The sequence below is a fragment of the Trichosurus vulpecula genome, chromosome 1 (assembly GCF_011100635.1).
Source record: "Trichosurus vulpecula isolate mTriVul1 chromosome 1, mTriVul1.pri, whole genome shotgun sequence".
NCBI classification, from domain to species: domain Eukaryota; kingdom Metazoa; phylum Chordata; class Mammalia; order Diprotodontia; family Phalangeridae; genus Trichosurus; species Trichosurus vulpecula.
This window is the reverse complement of record NC_050573.1, coordinates 543,438,475-543,455,777: the sequence shown is the minus strand read 5'-3', so window position 1 is coordinate 543,455,777 and position 17,303 is coordinate 543,438,475. Positions and strand designations below refer to the sequence as shown.

The 17,303-nt window shown below is 39.2% G+C and overlaps 1 protein-coding gene across 1 annotated transcript in view; it reads right to left on the bottom strand.

Moving 5' to 3' along the window:
- Nucleotides 1-3,332: 3,332 nt before the first annotated feature.
- The window catches only part of IGFBPL1 (insulin like growth factor binding protein like 1), a 58,035-nt gene continuing 44,064 nt past the window's right edge, over nt 3,333-17,303 (bottom strand). The window contains exons 2-4 of the mRNA XM_036742138.1: nt 7,899-8,008; nt 4,382-4,498; nt 3,333-3,482 (exon numbers count right to left, since the gene is read on the bottom strand). Of these exons, the coding sequence (XP_036598033.1) occupies nt 3,333-3,482; nt 4,382-4,498; nt 7,899-8,008 (377 nt within the window). The remainder of the gene's footprint in view (nt 3,483-4,381; nt 4,499-7,898; nt 8,009-17,303) is intronic.

Sequence of the window (17,303 nt, the reverse complement as noted above, 5' to 3'; positions counted from 1 at the left end):
GGTATGGTACCTTTCAGTGGCCAATTCGCTGTGGTGGACTTCCAGCAGCAATGTTTAGATCGGGTGTTTTTCAGGCCTAGTTGAAAAACCAATTCTTGAACCTCTCTAAGACCACAAGTTAAGGAAGGCAATATTACTCAGCACCTTTTGGAAATGAATAGCCTTAGGGGTCAAACTTCCAGGTCTCTGGAGACAATGAAGGGTATTGATAAATTGGAAAGCTGCCCAAGTTGGGTGAACAGAAAGGTTTGAGATTATGATCTAAGAGATTCAGTTGAAAGAAAGGAAGAAGAGAAGATTTATGAAGGACATGAAAGCTTTTTTCCAAGTATTTTCAAGTATATCTCTCTTTCATTGGTTCTTATGCAGCAGAGGAAATTAGCCATAGTCAGTCAACTAGTATTAAGTGCCTATGAAGTAGCAGACACCATGTGCTAAGTACTGGGGATATTAAGAAAGGCAACACATAAACCCTCCTCTCTGAGAACTCATAGTCTAATGGAGAAGATAATTTGCAAACAACCATGTACAAACAAGTAATATACAGGGCAAAGTGAGGATGATCAACAGAGGGAAGGCTCTGGCATTAAGGGAGGTTGGAAAAGGCTTCTTACAGAAGGCAGAACAAGATGATGAGGGAGAGAATTTCAGGCATGAAAGCTAGCAAGTGAAAATGTCTGGAGTCAAGAGATGGAGTTTCTTGTTTGAGGAACAGCCAGGAGGCTGATCAAAGAGTACTTGGTGGGGAGTAAATAGAAGAAGGCTGGGAAGGTGGAAAAGGGCCAGGTTATCAAGGACTTTGGAAGACAGAAGGCTTTATATTTGATTCTGAAGCAAATAAGGAGAAATTGGAGTTCATTGAGTTGGGAGAGTAGCATAATCAGATCTCTGCTTTAGAAAGACCACTTTGATGGCTGAGTGGAGGATGGACTGGTATGAGGAGAGACTCTACTGTAGGCTTGTGTTCAGACCCTGAGGGCTGAACTGGGAGAAGTGGGTGAAAGTTGCAAAGAAACACATTTAGGAATTATGTAAGGAAAAACTTCCTAACAAATGGAGGTAAATGGTCAAAGAATATAAGCCAAGGGTGGGGAACCTGCAGCCTCAAGACTACATGGGGCCTTCTAGGTCCTTGGGCGCAGCCTTTTGACTGAGTCCAAGTTTTATGGAATACAACCTTATTAAATCCCCTTATTAAGGGGATTTGTTCTGTGAAGTTTAGATTCAGTTAGAGGGCTGCACTTGAGGACCTAGAAGGTCACATCTGGCCTCCATGCCGCAAGTTCCCCACCCCCAATATAAATGGTTCTCAAAGGAAGAAATCCAAGTGGTCTATGACCACATGAAAAAAAATGCTCCAAATCTAATAATTAGAGAAATAGAAATTTTAAAAATTCTGAGGTTTCACTTTATACCCATCAGATTGGCAAAGTTGACCAGAATTTTTAAAAAAAGGAAAGAAAATGGAAAATGTTAGAAGAAAACAGGTACATGGAAGAACTGTTTGGGCAGATGTAAATTGGTCCAGTCAATCTGGAAAGCAATTAAGAACCATGCCCCAGGAGTCTCTGTGTGCACCTTTTGTGCATCAATGCTACTACTACATGGCCTATGCCCCAGGGTTATCGGAGTGGGGAAGGATAGATAGCCTGAATGCTGCAGCGGCACCCCTCCCCCAGTATTGAAAGAAACAAAAGGCCTCTAACGTGATGGATGGATACTCTTTGGAAGATAGGAGGAAAGTATATTAGGCAGCTGAGTGCACAATGGATAGAGGGCTGGGCCTGGAGTCAGGAGGATCTGAATTCAAATTCGGCCTCCGATGCATACTAGCTGGGTAAGTCACTTGACTCATATTTGCCTCAGTTTCATCACCTATAAAATGTGGATGATGATAGCACCTACTTCCCAGGGTTGTTGTGAGGATTTAATGAGATAATAATTGTAAGGCAGTCATCATAGTGCTAACGCTTAGTGGTGCGTAGAATAGCTCTTAATATTATTACTATTATTACACGATAGACAAGAATCACACTGAATGTGGTGTGTCAGGGTTGTGCAGTCATCCTTGATATCATCATGTATCTCATAGAAAACCTTATCACTGTATTAGATATTGGTAACAGGAGGACATAACAATTGGCCCTTCCCCTACTCAGTTGCAGACTGAACAATTAATCTTGTGAAAGAGGGCTTGATGAGCCAATGTGACGTGACAAAGTAGGCAGTTTCCTGTTGTTAATAGCATTGAACGTCCTGGACTCCAAACTGTCCTGTTCCTCAAAAAGGGGTGACATCTCTAATGGCTGTCTGATCTAGAAAAGAGCTTAGAATTCAGAAGTTGTGATGGCCCCTCCAAACCTCAGAGGTACTGAGGACCTGGTTATTGAGGCTCTAGCAAGGTGGAAAACCATTTAGACTTGGGAACTCCTTAAGGGAAGAGACTGTTTTTGCCTTTCTTTGTATCACCAGCACTTAGAACACTTCATGGTACACAGTAAGTGCCAAATAAATGTTTGTTGACTTGTTGAAAATTATAGGTGTCTGTGATGAGACTAGAACATAGAATTCAGAGGATCACAGATGTAGAGCTCAAAGGGACCTCAGAGGGAATCAATCCAACCCTTTCATTTCATAGACAAGAATACCGAGGTCTAGAGAGATTACATTAGTTCTCCGAGGTCATATGGGTAGTTTTCTAGGTATTCACCCTCTCTCATCATTATTTTTCCTGACAAGTTAAAAAAGTAAGGAACATCTATCTCATTTCTCGCTCTCTCTCTCTGTGCCTCTGTCTCTATCTCTCTGCCTCTGTTTCTATCTCTCTGCCTCTGTCTCTCTGTCTATCTCTCTCTCTGTCTCTGTCTCTCTGTCTCTCACTCTCTCTCTCTTTCTCTCTCTCCCTCCCTCATTAATAGGAGTGAAGTCTACATGGTCTTATGTCCACAAAATCCCAAGAGGATCAAAAAAAATCTAATTCCAGGCTTTCTGTAGGAATACTTAAGTGTCTTATGTCTCAAAGGTTAACATTAAGAATTATATTCTTATTTTCTTGAAGTCATTTTATATGCATTTCTATATTTGTACTGAACTAGAAATTTTCCTGAATGGACTTCCTTGTCCACACATATAGCTTTACTTTGAGCACCACTGTCTATTTTTAGTGGTGTTCAGCCACCTAAATTTCCTATATTCCATTGTTTATAGATTCCAAGTTAATGAAAGGATTCCCCCAAATTTCCAGAGCAGCAGCCTAAATAGGAGATATTGACACCAATGAGATCATAGGTCCATCTAAGTACATAAGTCATAATAATATTCAGATTACCTCATTAAATGTCATCATCTGATGCTATGAAGTTCATTTTTTTATGTTTGCTCAGCTCTGTAACCTTTATTGTACCATAGGATTGTGTCTCCCCCACCATGTTAGTGGCATGGCACTGGTATATTCCTTCATCTTCCTTTGTCAGAGGGTTTATCTAGAAAAAAAGATAAGAGAAAGCATAGTGGTAAGCATATTTATAACACTTAGTAAACATTTTATTAAATAAACCAATAAATTAATATTAATGAATGTTTTATCAAATAATTTAGTGAGTTAACATTAATGAATATTTTATTAGATAATTGAATAAATTAAGAAATTGATATTAATAAATATTTATTAAGGGTGACCACTTAATAAATATTTTAATTGAATCCAATTAAGTAATGCCAAGGAACCTAACAATTAGACTTCTCAGAAGAAATGAAAATCTGTTGAAATTGTCTATAAAAATGAAATCTTCAGATTCTTTACAGTTGGTCAGGATCTAAAAGCCAAGATTGTCAGCATCTTTCTTCCTACTATTCTTCCTTCTGAAAAAAGCAAATATTTATCTTATTTTGAAGACGTATTAATTTTATTTTGTTCATCTCATTTGGACCAGAGAGAGGCTGCTAAATCTTATATGTTGAACATGGTAAGGACTTAAATAGTAAGTCCTTAATAAATATCTGTTGAATTGGATTGTTTGCTTAGAATCCTTAAAGGAATTAGTGTAAATGATATGAAAGCAGTGGGAAAGGCATCTTCACAGGCCTATTGACAACCTTTCTACTGTGAATGAGAAAATTCAGCTGCCTGGGAAGTCCCCCACCCACTCACTCTTTTCAGCAGGCTCTTACTATCATCCAGACTTTATTCCCTATCTCTTCACTGCCCATACTGTACTTTGTACTTGAAGTCTAATAATGTGAAAGAATAAATGAATGAACTAATAAATCAATAAAAACATTCATTAAATACAAGTGCTGTGCTAAGTGTTGGGAATACAAATGCGAAAGTGAGAAAGGGCAGTGGTGGACAAAGGTGGGTGCAAGCAAAGGGGATACTCACCAAAACCCAGCCTGTACTCTCATGTTTGGATGGACCACCACGAACCTGGATGGCCATATTCACTCGGTCTCCCGGTAACTCCTCCAGCAACTTGACTCCCTTGGGAGACTCTGTGATCTGTAAAAATAATATTGATCAGTCAAGATTTGCATAAAGAGGTTTGGATAGCCAGCATGCCACCAACATCTTCATCAGCCTGTCCAAACCCTAGTTCATTACTGTGTATTCTATGATTATGCAAAAATACTTCACAGATTTCATGATGGTTTCAGCATGCATCACTTGCTTGTAGTACTATGAGGGCTTATATGAGTTATAGTTTTTATTCTTATGAAAATTCTTGTTCAAAACTTTGTTTTGATCAGGCTGTATTCTATAAATGCAAGCCAAATTCTACATCTGAATTATTACTCTAGTTGAAAAAAGAAAAAATGTTAAATGCCATTATCTTACAGGTTTGCAACAAAGCTTGAGATTTTAAGGGGTATATTTTAATTTGTGCCATTCTCCCAAGGTACTTCATACTTTTGAGACAAAAATAGAGTTCCTAAGATGTAGGTAGGATCATGGATTTAGATCCAGAAGGGGCTTTAGATGCCATTTTATCAATCACTTTATAGATGAAAAACAGAGGTGAGAGAAGTCAGTGCCATGCCCAAACTCACATGGAGCCAAGAAAGCTATGGACAAGTTATAAGGAAGAAATTGAGTCCCACTCTGATTTTGAATTGAAGTCCATCAAAATCAACACAATTGATTAAGTACCAGCAATTGCTCAGAGGCCATATTGGTCAAACAAAGGGACAAAATATCTCCACCTAAGTCAAGAGCTCTGATTATAAGCATTTTCCAGATAGTATAAACACCCAAAAGGTATTATTGCAATTTAAGCTTTAATAGTTTAAGTGGATTATTAGACTATTAATAGCTTATTTTAAAAACTAAGCTTTAAGGGGCAGCTAGGTGGCACAGTGGATAAAGCACTGGCTCTGGAGTCAGGAGTACCTGAGTTCAAATCTTGGCTCAGACATTTACTAATTGTGTGACCCTGGGCAAGTCAATTTTCTCCCCCTCTCCACCCTACAAAAAGTTAAGCTTTAATAGCTTAAAGCTGCAGTAAGACTTTTGAAATGCCCTGTATGTCAAATTTTTTTTTTAATTAAGAGCAATTAGACTTAATGAAACATTTCTACTAAATACAAGAAAAATAATATTCCATTCAAGAAGAGTAGAGAGTAGGTGGTTTTCAGGACATGTATATCACAGTGATAAGGGAAACTGATGTAATGATAAAGACATATGACAAGCTCAGTTGGTCAGCAGTCTGGATTTATAGGGCACCCATACATATTCTCCTCCCTGCCTTTTTCATGATAATGACTTTTAAAAACAAATGTACTTGAAAAGGAAAAAGTAGAATCAGAGAGGTAAGTATATTTGCATGTTACATTTTGTAATTATAAGTATGTAGATGTCTTTGACCAATAGATTTGGTACCACCAACATTTAAACCAACTACCCCACAATGTAAATATTTGCAAAACTCTGTTTTTGCAATGGTCTTTAGAGGCTGAAGTTCTTTCTTTAAAATATCTCCAACAATGATGAACCGCCATCTTTACAGGATAGATTTGGTTTTTGGAAACACGCAAAAGTGATTCAGGGCCAAAGCTGATCCAATACATACTTCTTCAAATTATATATTTATAATAATGTAGATGTAGCCTCAATAATGTAGATGTATAAAGGATAAATTGGAAGTCATCTTAGAAGGAAAGTACTAGGAGGATCAACAGAGACCTCTTGTAGAAGGTAGGATTTCAACAAAGACTTGATGGAAGCCAGGAAGTAAAGATAAGAAGGGACAGAATTGTAGGGATAGAGGAGAGGCAAAGAAATGCATGGAACTGGGAGATGGAGTGATATATGCCACAAACACAAGGAAGCCATGATCATTGGCCATTTTTCTTGAGGCCATTTTTCCAAGACTGGAAAGGTAGAAATAGGCCAGATTATGAAGGGAAATAAAACTCAAATAAAGGATTTTATATTTAATCCCGGAGGTCACAAGGAATTTATTGAACAAAGGGTGACATGGTCAGAACTGTACTTTAGGAAGATCAGTTTGGCAACTGTGTGAATGATGGATTGTAGTGTAGAGAGACTTAATCAAAGAGACCAATCAGAAGGCTATTGCAATAGTCCAGGCATGAGGTGATAACGGCATGCACCACAATGGTGGCAGTGTCAGAGGAGAAAAGGGGACTTATAGAAGTATGAGTCAGAAGCATGTTGCAACAAATTGGTTGTGAGAGCCAAGAGAGAGAGTTAAGGATGATACCTATGTCGTGATCTCGGATGACTGGGAGGACAGCAGTAGACTCTAGAGAATATGGAAGGGAGGATATCAGGAAAAGATAATGAGTTCACTTTTGGATATGATGAAATTAAAATGTCTACAGGACATCCAGTTCAAGATGGCCATCAGGCAGTTGGAGATGTGGCTGAAGGTCAAGAGAGATTACAGCTGAATAAATAAATCTGAAAACATCAACACAGAGATAATAATTGAAGTTGGGAGCTGATACAATCTCTAAGTGAGATAATATAGAGGGGGAAAAAGAGGGCCCCCCACCTTGGGGGGCTCCCCAGCCAACTTTTCTCTGTAAGTTTTTCATGTGAGTATTTTAAAGTGTTATATAAAAGCACAATATTTTTAATAATAAGGAAGCATGACATACAGCACTGGATTTGGAGTCAGAGGAAGCAGATTTAATTGCTAATGTTATCACTTACTGACTATTATCTTGGACGAATCACAACCTCTCTGGGCCTCAGAGTAGAAAATTAATGAGTAGAAAGCCTAGCCTTGAAGAAGAGTTAAGTTCCTTCCTTCTCCACAGAGGTGGGGGACCATGGAAACGGAATGCTTAATACTGTTGGACACAGCTGATTCTATCAGTATATGCTGTGAGTATGAATTTGATGGGTTGGTTGGCTTGGAAGGAAGGAAGGAACGAACAAACAGAAACAAACAAATGAATGGGAAAGGAGGGAAGGAAAGAGGGAAGGAGAAAAGAAAGGAAACAAAGTATTTTTAAGTGACTACAATGTAGCAGGTGCTGTGCTGAGTGCTTTATAAACATTATCTAGTTTTATCTTCACAGTAACCCTGGGAGGCAGATGTTATTACCATCCTCATTTTACAGTTAAGGAAAGTGAGGCATGCAGAGGTTAAATGACTTGCCCAGGGTCACACAGTTAGTGCGTGACTAAGACCTGATTTGAACTCGGGTCTGACTCCAGGCCTAATGCTCTCTCCACTGAGCCACCTAGCTGCCTCTGGATGCCTTATTTTCTTCTTGCATTTTTATTCTTTGTTGAAAGGGCTGGCATATAAGCCAGTGTAGGTTATTTTTGCTCCTATAGCACCCCAGGTAACACCCGCGATAGCCACCAAGTCCACACATTGTGAATACCTGTACGACACTGGTCTTGTCAGGGTTCTCTGACATACCTTCCTCCAGGTGATGACTGGTGTTGGAACAGCCTTCACTTCACAGGACAGATAGACCTGGGCCCCGGTTACATTGTGAATCTTTTTAGGAGGCATAACAATCACAGGGGCTAGAGAGAAAACAGGTGAACAAAACTATTAATATGACCAATTCTTTGTATCCTGTGCCAGTCTTAATGTACCAAGTCTATTCTTCTTTCTCCCCCTGATCTCAACTTGTTCAGAATCTCTCTATATTTTTCTAAGGATGGATACAATAAGAACAAACAGTAAGAATTCAAATTTTGATGGCCCTTCAAGGTTTTCAAAGGGCTTTTATACCTCTGAGTCAGAGTAGAACAAAATCTAGGCACATGCTCAAACCTGGGATAGGTTTAATGTTCATTCGTTTTATTTGCTATTTTAAAACATTCCTCATTAAAACATGTAGGACATGTGTAGATAAACTCCCCAAATGGTAATTAACTATAAAGAATGCCTTGAGAGAGGAAGGGAAACAAGCATTTGTGAAGTACCTACTGTGTGTCAGGTCCTGTGCTAAGCACTCAACAAATCATGTCTTGTTTGATCCTCACAGCAAGCCTGTAAGGTAGGTACCAATGTGAATCTCCATTTTACAGTTAAGAAAACTGAGGCAAACAGGGTTAAGTGACTTGCCCAGAGTCACACAGTTAGTAAGTGTCCAAGGCCACATTTGAATTCAGGTTCTCTATTGAATGTGCCACCTCTACTGAATATTGCCTTAGCCACCAAAACCAGAAATTTTTATCTGTATGTAAGACAGACAATAAAAACCATTGTAGTGTTAAAGGAGTTGTGTTTTGCAAGTAGTATTTTAGACCTGAAGATGTTAAAATAATTTCAGTACATGTTATTAAAATTAATTGTTAAACCAGGAGCATAAGGTACACAGTGACGCCAGTGATATACAACTGGTTCCTGATTAGTGTGAATAATTAATCCCATGAAGTGGCCACATATGTTTGAATTACTATATAAATGTAACTACTAGAAGTTATATTTATGTGAAATATGGTCATTGGTTCCACCCCAATGGAAATAAGCAGTTTGAATTTGAAATACAGAGAGAATCTGAATAATGCCACCACTTCATAATATTCTTTGTCCTCACTAACTAATCAGCACCTAACTGAAACATCAGCATTCATATTATTTACTATATCTAATCTTGGTTCCAGAGAGCTGATGATGCAATGCTGCCCTCCTCTTGGTAGGGAAGAGATGGACTTTGGGTACAGGTTATAACACATGCTGTCAAATGCAATCACTACATCCATTTTTCTTTGTTCTATGGGAGCAGGGATGCAGGGCTATCGGGAATTGACAGTAGTGTAAAAAAAAGCCAGCAAAGAAAATATATATGGTTTGGAGGGGATGCAAAGCACCTTGCACTGGAATAGCCAAATATGGGACGGAGGGAAGGTGTCTCCGAGTGTTTAAAAAAGCAACAATGGTAGTCTCAGCCCAGATTTGTCAATAAAAGTGGAGAAGGGGAAAGAAGCCTAACCATTTTTCACCTGAAGAAAAATGCACCTCCAGTCAGAACTACCACATTTGTGTTTACATAATATAGTGTTGCCAATATAGTAGCTCAGAACTATTCTCCTAACGTCAGATTAAGTTCAGATTTATATTTCGAGGCTTTGTACCCACAGTTAAGCACTTGCAGCTAACTAAGTAAGACTCAGGAGGACAAGGCCACCACTGCTTAGAATGCACCATCACTCCTGACTTGCTGAATCTGGTGCTCAGCCCAGAGCCTGATGAGGAGAAGGAGGGATGATGGGGGGTGGGGTGGGGGGAGCGGGATATGGATGGAAAGAGGGTTTCGTTAACATTTTCTTTGATAAAATAATTTATTGTTTTATGATTTCTCCTTTGACCCACTCATTCTTTAGGATTATATTGCAGTATATATGATACCTCATTTAATCCTCACAACCCTGAATGGTAGGTACTGTGATTTTCTCCATTTTACAGAAAAGGGAACCGAGTCTGAGAGATGTTCAATGATTTGCCCAGGGTCACACAGTGAGTAAGTATCTGAGGTGGGATTTTCTACTGGATCAAGGTCTGTAAAAGATACATTTACTACTTCTGCTTTTCTGTATTTGTTTATGAGGTTTTTTTTTTTGTAGAGGAGGCATGAAGAGATGAGAAATTTATCTATTCTTTTTCATTCTCATTCCCATTCCCACAGACTGCCAGAAGTCTGTCATATTGAATTTTTCTTAAATTCTAATCAGATCTTTGGCATTTTTCTTATTTAGTTTCCTCTTATATCTGTCTATATCTGAAAGGGGCACGTTGAAGTCCCCAACGATAATTGTTTGTTTCTACCTGTCAAGGTCAAGGTAACAAGTATTTGTTAAATGCTTACTAGGTGCCTGCACTGTGCTAAGTGCTACAGATACAGAAGACGACAAAAACAATTCTAGCCCTCAAAGAGCTCACATTGAAATGAGGGGAGACCACAGGCCAACAATTATGTTAATACAAGATAAATACAGAGCAAATATCAGAAGGAAGTTACTAGCATTGAGAAGGACTGAGAAAAGCTTCTCATCTGAGGTAATATTTGTGCTGAGATCAAGAAGGTGAAAATGATGAGGGAGAGCATTCTATGCATTTGGGACCACCAGTGAAAAAAGAGAGGAATGGCTTTTTTCTCTCTAGGAGTCTTGGCCTAAGACACCAAAATGGAAATACTGGTTCTACTCATGACGAAGTACACTGTTCACCTCCAGAGAAAGAAACTGATACTGTCTGAATACAGACTGAAGCACAATATTTTTATCTTTCTTTCTTTCTTAATTTGAGTCTTCTTCTACAAAATGACTAATATGAGTATATGATGGCACATGTATAACCTATGTGGAATTGCTTACCATCTCAGAGAGGGGGAGGGAAGGGAGAGAAGGAAGGATAGAATTTGGAACTCAAAAAATGTTTTTAAATGTTTAAAATTGTTTTAACATGTAATTGGGGGTGGGAGTAAAATACATATTTAAAAAATAAAGTAAAGGTCTAACCATAAAAAAATACTAGTCCTAGATAGGATGGTTGAGCCTGGGATCCCATTCTCCCTGTGTGTCCTGTCCCTTCTTGCTACCGTAGATGGGATAATCAAGCTGGGATCCCAAATGGTGATCAGGTTGCCTATGATACCACAATTCTGGACTAGGGCTCTACCCTCTCTCATAATCACTGATGGGATGAGTAGGTAGATAGGTTCAAGCCTCACTCCCAGTCCCAATCCTGGAGTTTGATGTACCAAGGTCAAATACTTCTCCCCTCCCTAGCCAGAGTCCAGACACTGTACCCTGCCACATTCTCCTTCCCCCTTCATCCCAGTAAAGGGATAGAATGTTCTATCTTTCACAGTATACTTGTACTAGAAACCAGGCCCAATCCTGCCCTGCCACAGTCTCCAATTGGGAAGCTAAGCCACAGTCCAAGTCTAACACCTAGAGCCAGGATCAAGCCCTGTTCCTGCCATAATCCTTAACTGGGAAGCTGAGCCATGTCTAGGCCTTGCTCTCTGCTGCAGTTCCAGACAGGTTGGAGGACCTGGAGATTGAGCCCCTGAAGTAAGGATACTATACTCTGTACCCTGCCTTCTCCCTACACTTCTGAATGAGACTGTGGGTAGGGGGACAGAAGCACTCATATATGTAATTTGTAGAAATGGTAGTGGGCTTTTTGGGGGGAGGATTGGGAATGGGAGATGGTAGGGATTAGGTTATCCTCACAGTTATTTGTTTCAATATAGAGGGGCTAATTTTCATGTTACTCAAGGTCAGTGGTGACAAACTCAACTAGAAACAGATCCATGAGGGACCTGCTTATGGTCTTAGAAAACTACAAATGAACATTATGTATGTTTCATTGTATTTTTATTAATTTTGTTAAACATTTGCTAACTACATTTTAATTTGGTTCAGGTTATCCTTTTGACATGGCTGCTTAAGGTTTTGTTTTTTTTTTTTTTTGGCGGGGGGTGGGGGGGCATGGAACAGGGCTTGGTCAAAACCTTTCATGTGGCCGTCTTGGCCAGAAGTGTCATTTCTGTTTTTCTCCTCCCAAAAAACACCCTCCATTGTATCTTTCTCTCTCATTCCATCTGCCTCCCAAGCTCTCTGTTCTCATTTTTCATTATGAGCTTCTGCCAACTAGGGGTCTGAGGGGAATATTTTCCCCTCCCTTTCTCTCCCCTCCCCGTCTCAGTCCTGGAGAGTCACCATCAGGTGCCACAAAGGCTGGTAAAGAAATAAACTGCTGCGGTTGGTTCTTTATGATAGAAGACTGTGTTTGTGAACTTCTGATTTCAGTGTAACAAATGGAGAAGACATGAAAAGATTCAGGATGCAATGACATTTGGTAGCCTGGAAATGGATTTGTGTTAAACCTTTATCAAAAAGATACTTGAAAACCCTCACAAAACGATGGCATTTTCAAGCCTATTATGGTATTTAATATCATGTGAATTTCTTGGATTTTCAGATATTCATGCATTTTATTTCCAGTCCCCCTCCTTCACACACACACACACACACACACACACACACACACACACACACAGTCTTTAATTCTACTGCTCATAAAACCAAAATAATGGACTTCTGAAAATAGGTACTAGTTGTCTTAGAATTACAAGAAAAAATTTCACGAAAAAAAATAGTAATACTAACCAAAATGTCTATAGCACTGCAAAACACTTTTCATACATTATCTCTGAAATAGGTCTTTGGCAAATGCCCAGGTACACATGCCCCTGTAGGAGACAACAGGAACCTGATTTGATTCTGGGAGGAGACATTCTGTGGTCACCTACAGAGTGAGTGGGACTAGCCTCTTTCCATTGACTGTATAGCAGAAAAAAGGCTTTGTCTTTAAAACTACCATACTGCAACTCTCTCTCTCTTTCTCTCTCTCTCTCTCTCTGTCTCTCTCTGTCTCTGTCTCTCTCTCTCTCTCTCTCTCTCTCTCTCTCTCTCTCTCTCTCTCTCTCTCTCCCTTTCTCCCTCCCTCCCTCCCTCCCTCTCTCTTCCTCCTGTCAAAAACTAAATCTCACCCCCTTCTCTTGCCAGTGGCATCCAAGTAAGAAGGCCTCATTCTCTCACAGCAGGAAGTTGGCCAGGGAAGGGCCATATTCCTTTCCCTTTAAGCCCGGTGGCCTCAGGGCCTTAAGAAATTGGCTTTAGTCTCATTTTGTTTGTTCTCTTCGGTTCAAGGTGCAGGGAATAGAGTCCTCACATTCAGGAATGTGAGCTACAGAGACTTTGGAACCAGATTTCCAAGATGGATGTTGTAACCAGCCTAGCAAGGAAGTCCCGAGAAACAAGAAGCCCAGAACATATCCCAGAGGGGCTTTGGATGTGGAACTTTGGGACTAATACTATATAGAAACTAAGACAACATATGAACCTAATGCCTCTCCCCTGCCCAGAGACTGAAGGAAAATATAAAGTGGTTTATATACCCAGCTCTTAGGTTGAAATATTTGTATGTTTGTTATTGGCTATACCTTTGAAATAAATATTCCCTTTTTAAAAGATATGACTGTTAAGTGGTTAAATGGAGCTGGGATGCTTGCACCCCTAAAATCAGGAACATCACCCATATGAGCTTGAGCCAATGGCAGATACTAGACACCCCCAATCTCCTAAAGGCATTAAACTCTAGGGGAGATTGGAAATGTAAGGGCCAGTGGGTGGACAATTTGTGGTATATGATTGCAATGGGATACAACTGTGCTATAAGAAATGACGAGCTTTCAGAAAAACCTGGAAAGACTTACATGAACTGATGCAAAATGAAGTGAGCAGAAGCAGAACATTGTACACAGTAACAGCAATATTATAACAATGATCAGCCATGAATGACTTAGCTATTCTCAGCAATACAATGATCCAAGACAATTCCAAAGGACTCAGGATGAAAAGGGGAGCTAGGGGGCACAGTGGATAGAACACTGGGTTTGGAATAAGGAGGACTCATTTTCCTAAGTTCAAATCCAGCCTCAGACACCTCCTAGTTGTGTAACCCTGGGCAAGCCACTTCACCTTGTTTGCCTAAGTTTCCTCATCAGAAAATGGCAAACCACTCTAGAATCTCTGTCAAGAAAATCCCAAATGGAGTCACAAAAGAATTGGACATGACTGAAAATGACTTAACAACTTGATGAAAAATGCTATCCACCTCCAAAGAAAGAACTGATAGAATCTGAAGGCAGATCCAGGCACACTTGCTTTTTACTTTATTTTTCTTGGGTGGTTTTTTTTGGTTTGTGTTTTCTTTAACAACATGATTAATAGGGAGATATGTTCTATACAAAGACATGTATATCATATGTCAAATTACTTGCCTTCTCAATGAGGCAGAGGGGAGGGAGGGAAAGAATTTGGAACTCAAAATTTTAAAAAACAGATATTAAAAATTGTTTTTACATGTAGGGGTCAAAGTAATCACAATTAAAACTCATTTGAACCTCACAGGTGTTATTAGCTCCACCTTTGTAGTTGAAGAAACAGAGGTCCATAAAGTTAAGCTTGCCTATGGTTGCAGGGCCAGTAAGTATCAAAGATGAGCCTTGAAACCCAGGTCTTCCTAACTTAAAGGCCAGGACACTCTCCACTCTACCAACCACTCTGTCCCTCTGACTTCTAACAATACTTCTATTTTTAAAAAAATGAGTATTACCATTTGACTCAACTATAGGATCAGAGATTGACAAATGGAAAGGATCTCAGAAGCCACAAAATTCAAACCCCTGATTTTACCAGTGAGGAAACTGAGACTGAAAAGTATTTAAGTAACTTGGCTAGGATCACACAGCTACTATGTCTGAGGCAGGATTTGAACACGATCTTTCTTACTATAACACCAGAGCTTGATCCATTATACAATTATGCCTTCCACACTGAGGGGATGTGGCACCCTCACGATCTGGAAAATCTGCATAAAAAATTTTGGTCCTCCCTTCTTACCAAAGAAATCTGAATTTCTTCTTTTTCTTTTATAGGGTGTTTACAGCACCATGTTATAAAATTTGGGTTGATATTTTATGCATTTCTGAATTTCTAAACTTTTTCTGTGTTATCTGCTGGCCTTCACATGTTGTCCGTGGCTTCCATAAAACTCCCCTCAAAATTCCCATTTAATTTCTTATGCTGACCCTCAATATAGGGAAACTGCCACGGGGAAAGTTATGGTGTGGAAAGGACAACTATTCTGCTTCCATGAGTTCTTATACTGCTTCTACCTGCTTCTAATACTGAAGATTGAAGTTTGACATAACTCTTTTCAAAGTTGACCCCAAAACAACAGTAACTAATGAATGTCTAACTTCTCTACAAAATATAAAATCCTATAATCGCTAACAAAAATAATGATTATATAGCAACAATATTAATAAGGATATATTTCCTCAACATGTTGTACACTTTTTTTGCTTTTCTTTTGTCAATTAGTCAACTGACTCTGTGATCTCATTCGAGGTTTTCTTTGTAAAGATACTAAAATGGTTTGCCATTTCCTTCTCTTGCTCATTTTACAGATGAAGAAACTGAGGCAAAGAGAGTGATGTGACTTGCCCAGGGTCACACGATTAGGAAATGTCTGAGACTGGATTTGAACTCAGGTCCTCCTGACTCCAGGGACAACACTCTATCTGCCTATTACCTTACATCCTTTTGCTTGTTAATCTAATATATAAATTATGCTCTGGCAGCTTATGTGTATTAAGGAAAAAATATAAATGTAACTATCATATCGTACATGCACACATTGGACTGATCTTCAAATACAGACGACTGTCAGTAATAAGCTGCTGGTTTCCATCATATTTACTTGAAGTATGGGTTAAATAATGAGATAATTATTTGGCTTAGATACTGTTTTAAAAAAGAAAAGAAAGGTCACATTTATGTAACACTTTAAGGATGGCAAAGCGTGGATCTACCAGCCCTGTGAAGTTGGGGCTATGATTACCCCCATTTTATAGTTGAAGAAACTGAGATAAAGAAATTTGTCCAGGGCTTCTCAGCCAATAAATTGTGACAGGATTTAAACCCATATTTCAGATATCCATTAGGGCATGCCAACTCTCTTATACTATACACAAAGATTTAAAGTGATTATATTGTTACTCTAGTAGTTAACCAAGCTACAGTAAAAATGATGGTTATTTTCCCATTTTTATATCCCCACTACCTACACTGTGTTGTTGTTAAATCATTTTAGTCATGTCCTTTCAGTTGGTATCCAAATCTCCATGACCCCATTTGAGGTTTTATTGACAAAGATGCTAGATTGTTTTGCCACTTCCTTCTCCAGCTCATTTTACAGATGAGAAAATAAAGGCAAACAGGATTAAGTGACTTGCCCACAGTTACACAGGACATGTCTGAGGTTGAATTTGAACTTGGGTTCTCCTGAGTCCAGGGCTGGCACTCTATCCACTGTGCCACCTAACTGCCCAACATAGTACTTTGGACATAATGAGCCTAAATAAATGTTTCTTCAATTGAACGGAAAGGTAGGTTTTAACAAGGCTCTTTGCTCAATCCTGTTGTTATTAAATATTTTGAGTCACAGGTCTGGACCAAAGCAGGTGCCTATCAACTCTTTTGACTACCACTGAGATAGGGGGAGTAGAAATCGAATATCTGTGCCATCATCAAATCAAAATTGGCAGAGGTCCCCAAGACTAACAGTGAGAACACAGCAACATTCATTGTCCTAGCAGGTCAATCTTAAGAAATAAACTTTGAGTGTAAGAGAGGTGAGGGAGCAAGGGAAGAATAGAAAGTTGGCAGGAGAATAGAGGTTAGCAAAGGTCTTCACTGTCCCATTCACTGCATGATCTATTCTCTGCCTAAGACATCTTTAAGTGACAAGATTAGGTCAGTCACAGAACCCTGTCATCTGTGCCAGCTCTCTCCTTTCAAGTACTTAGCTACAAGGCAGAATAGGGGAGGGGCTGGGAAAGTGTTGGCAGGTCTACCATAGGGTTAACCATGACCAGAGGCAAGATTCAACATGTGTACATTACTAAGTGTGGACAGGTGAGTGGCTGTATCTACCCAACCACAACCAAGCTCCACACACAGCACCCTTTTTTCCCTTTTTTTTTTAAAATTTAGTATTTTCTTTTTCCTCAATTACATGTAAAACAATTATTGACATTTGTTTTTACAACTTTGAGTTCCAAATTCTCTCCCTTCGTCCTTTCCCACCTCCCTCATTAAGAAGGCAAGCAATTCAATATAGGTTATACATTTGTAGTCATGCAAAAAATATTTTCATATTAGTCATGTTGTGAAAGAAAACATAGAGTCCCCCCCCAAAAAAACTCGAGAAAAATAAGGTTTAAAAAAGTAT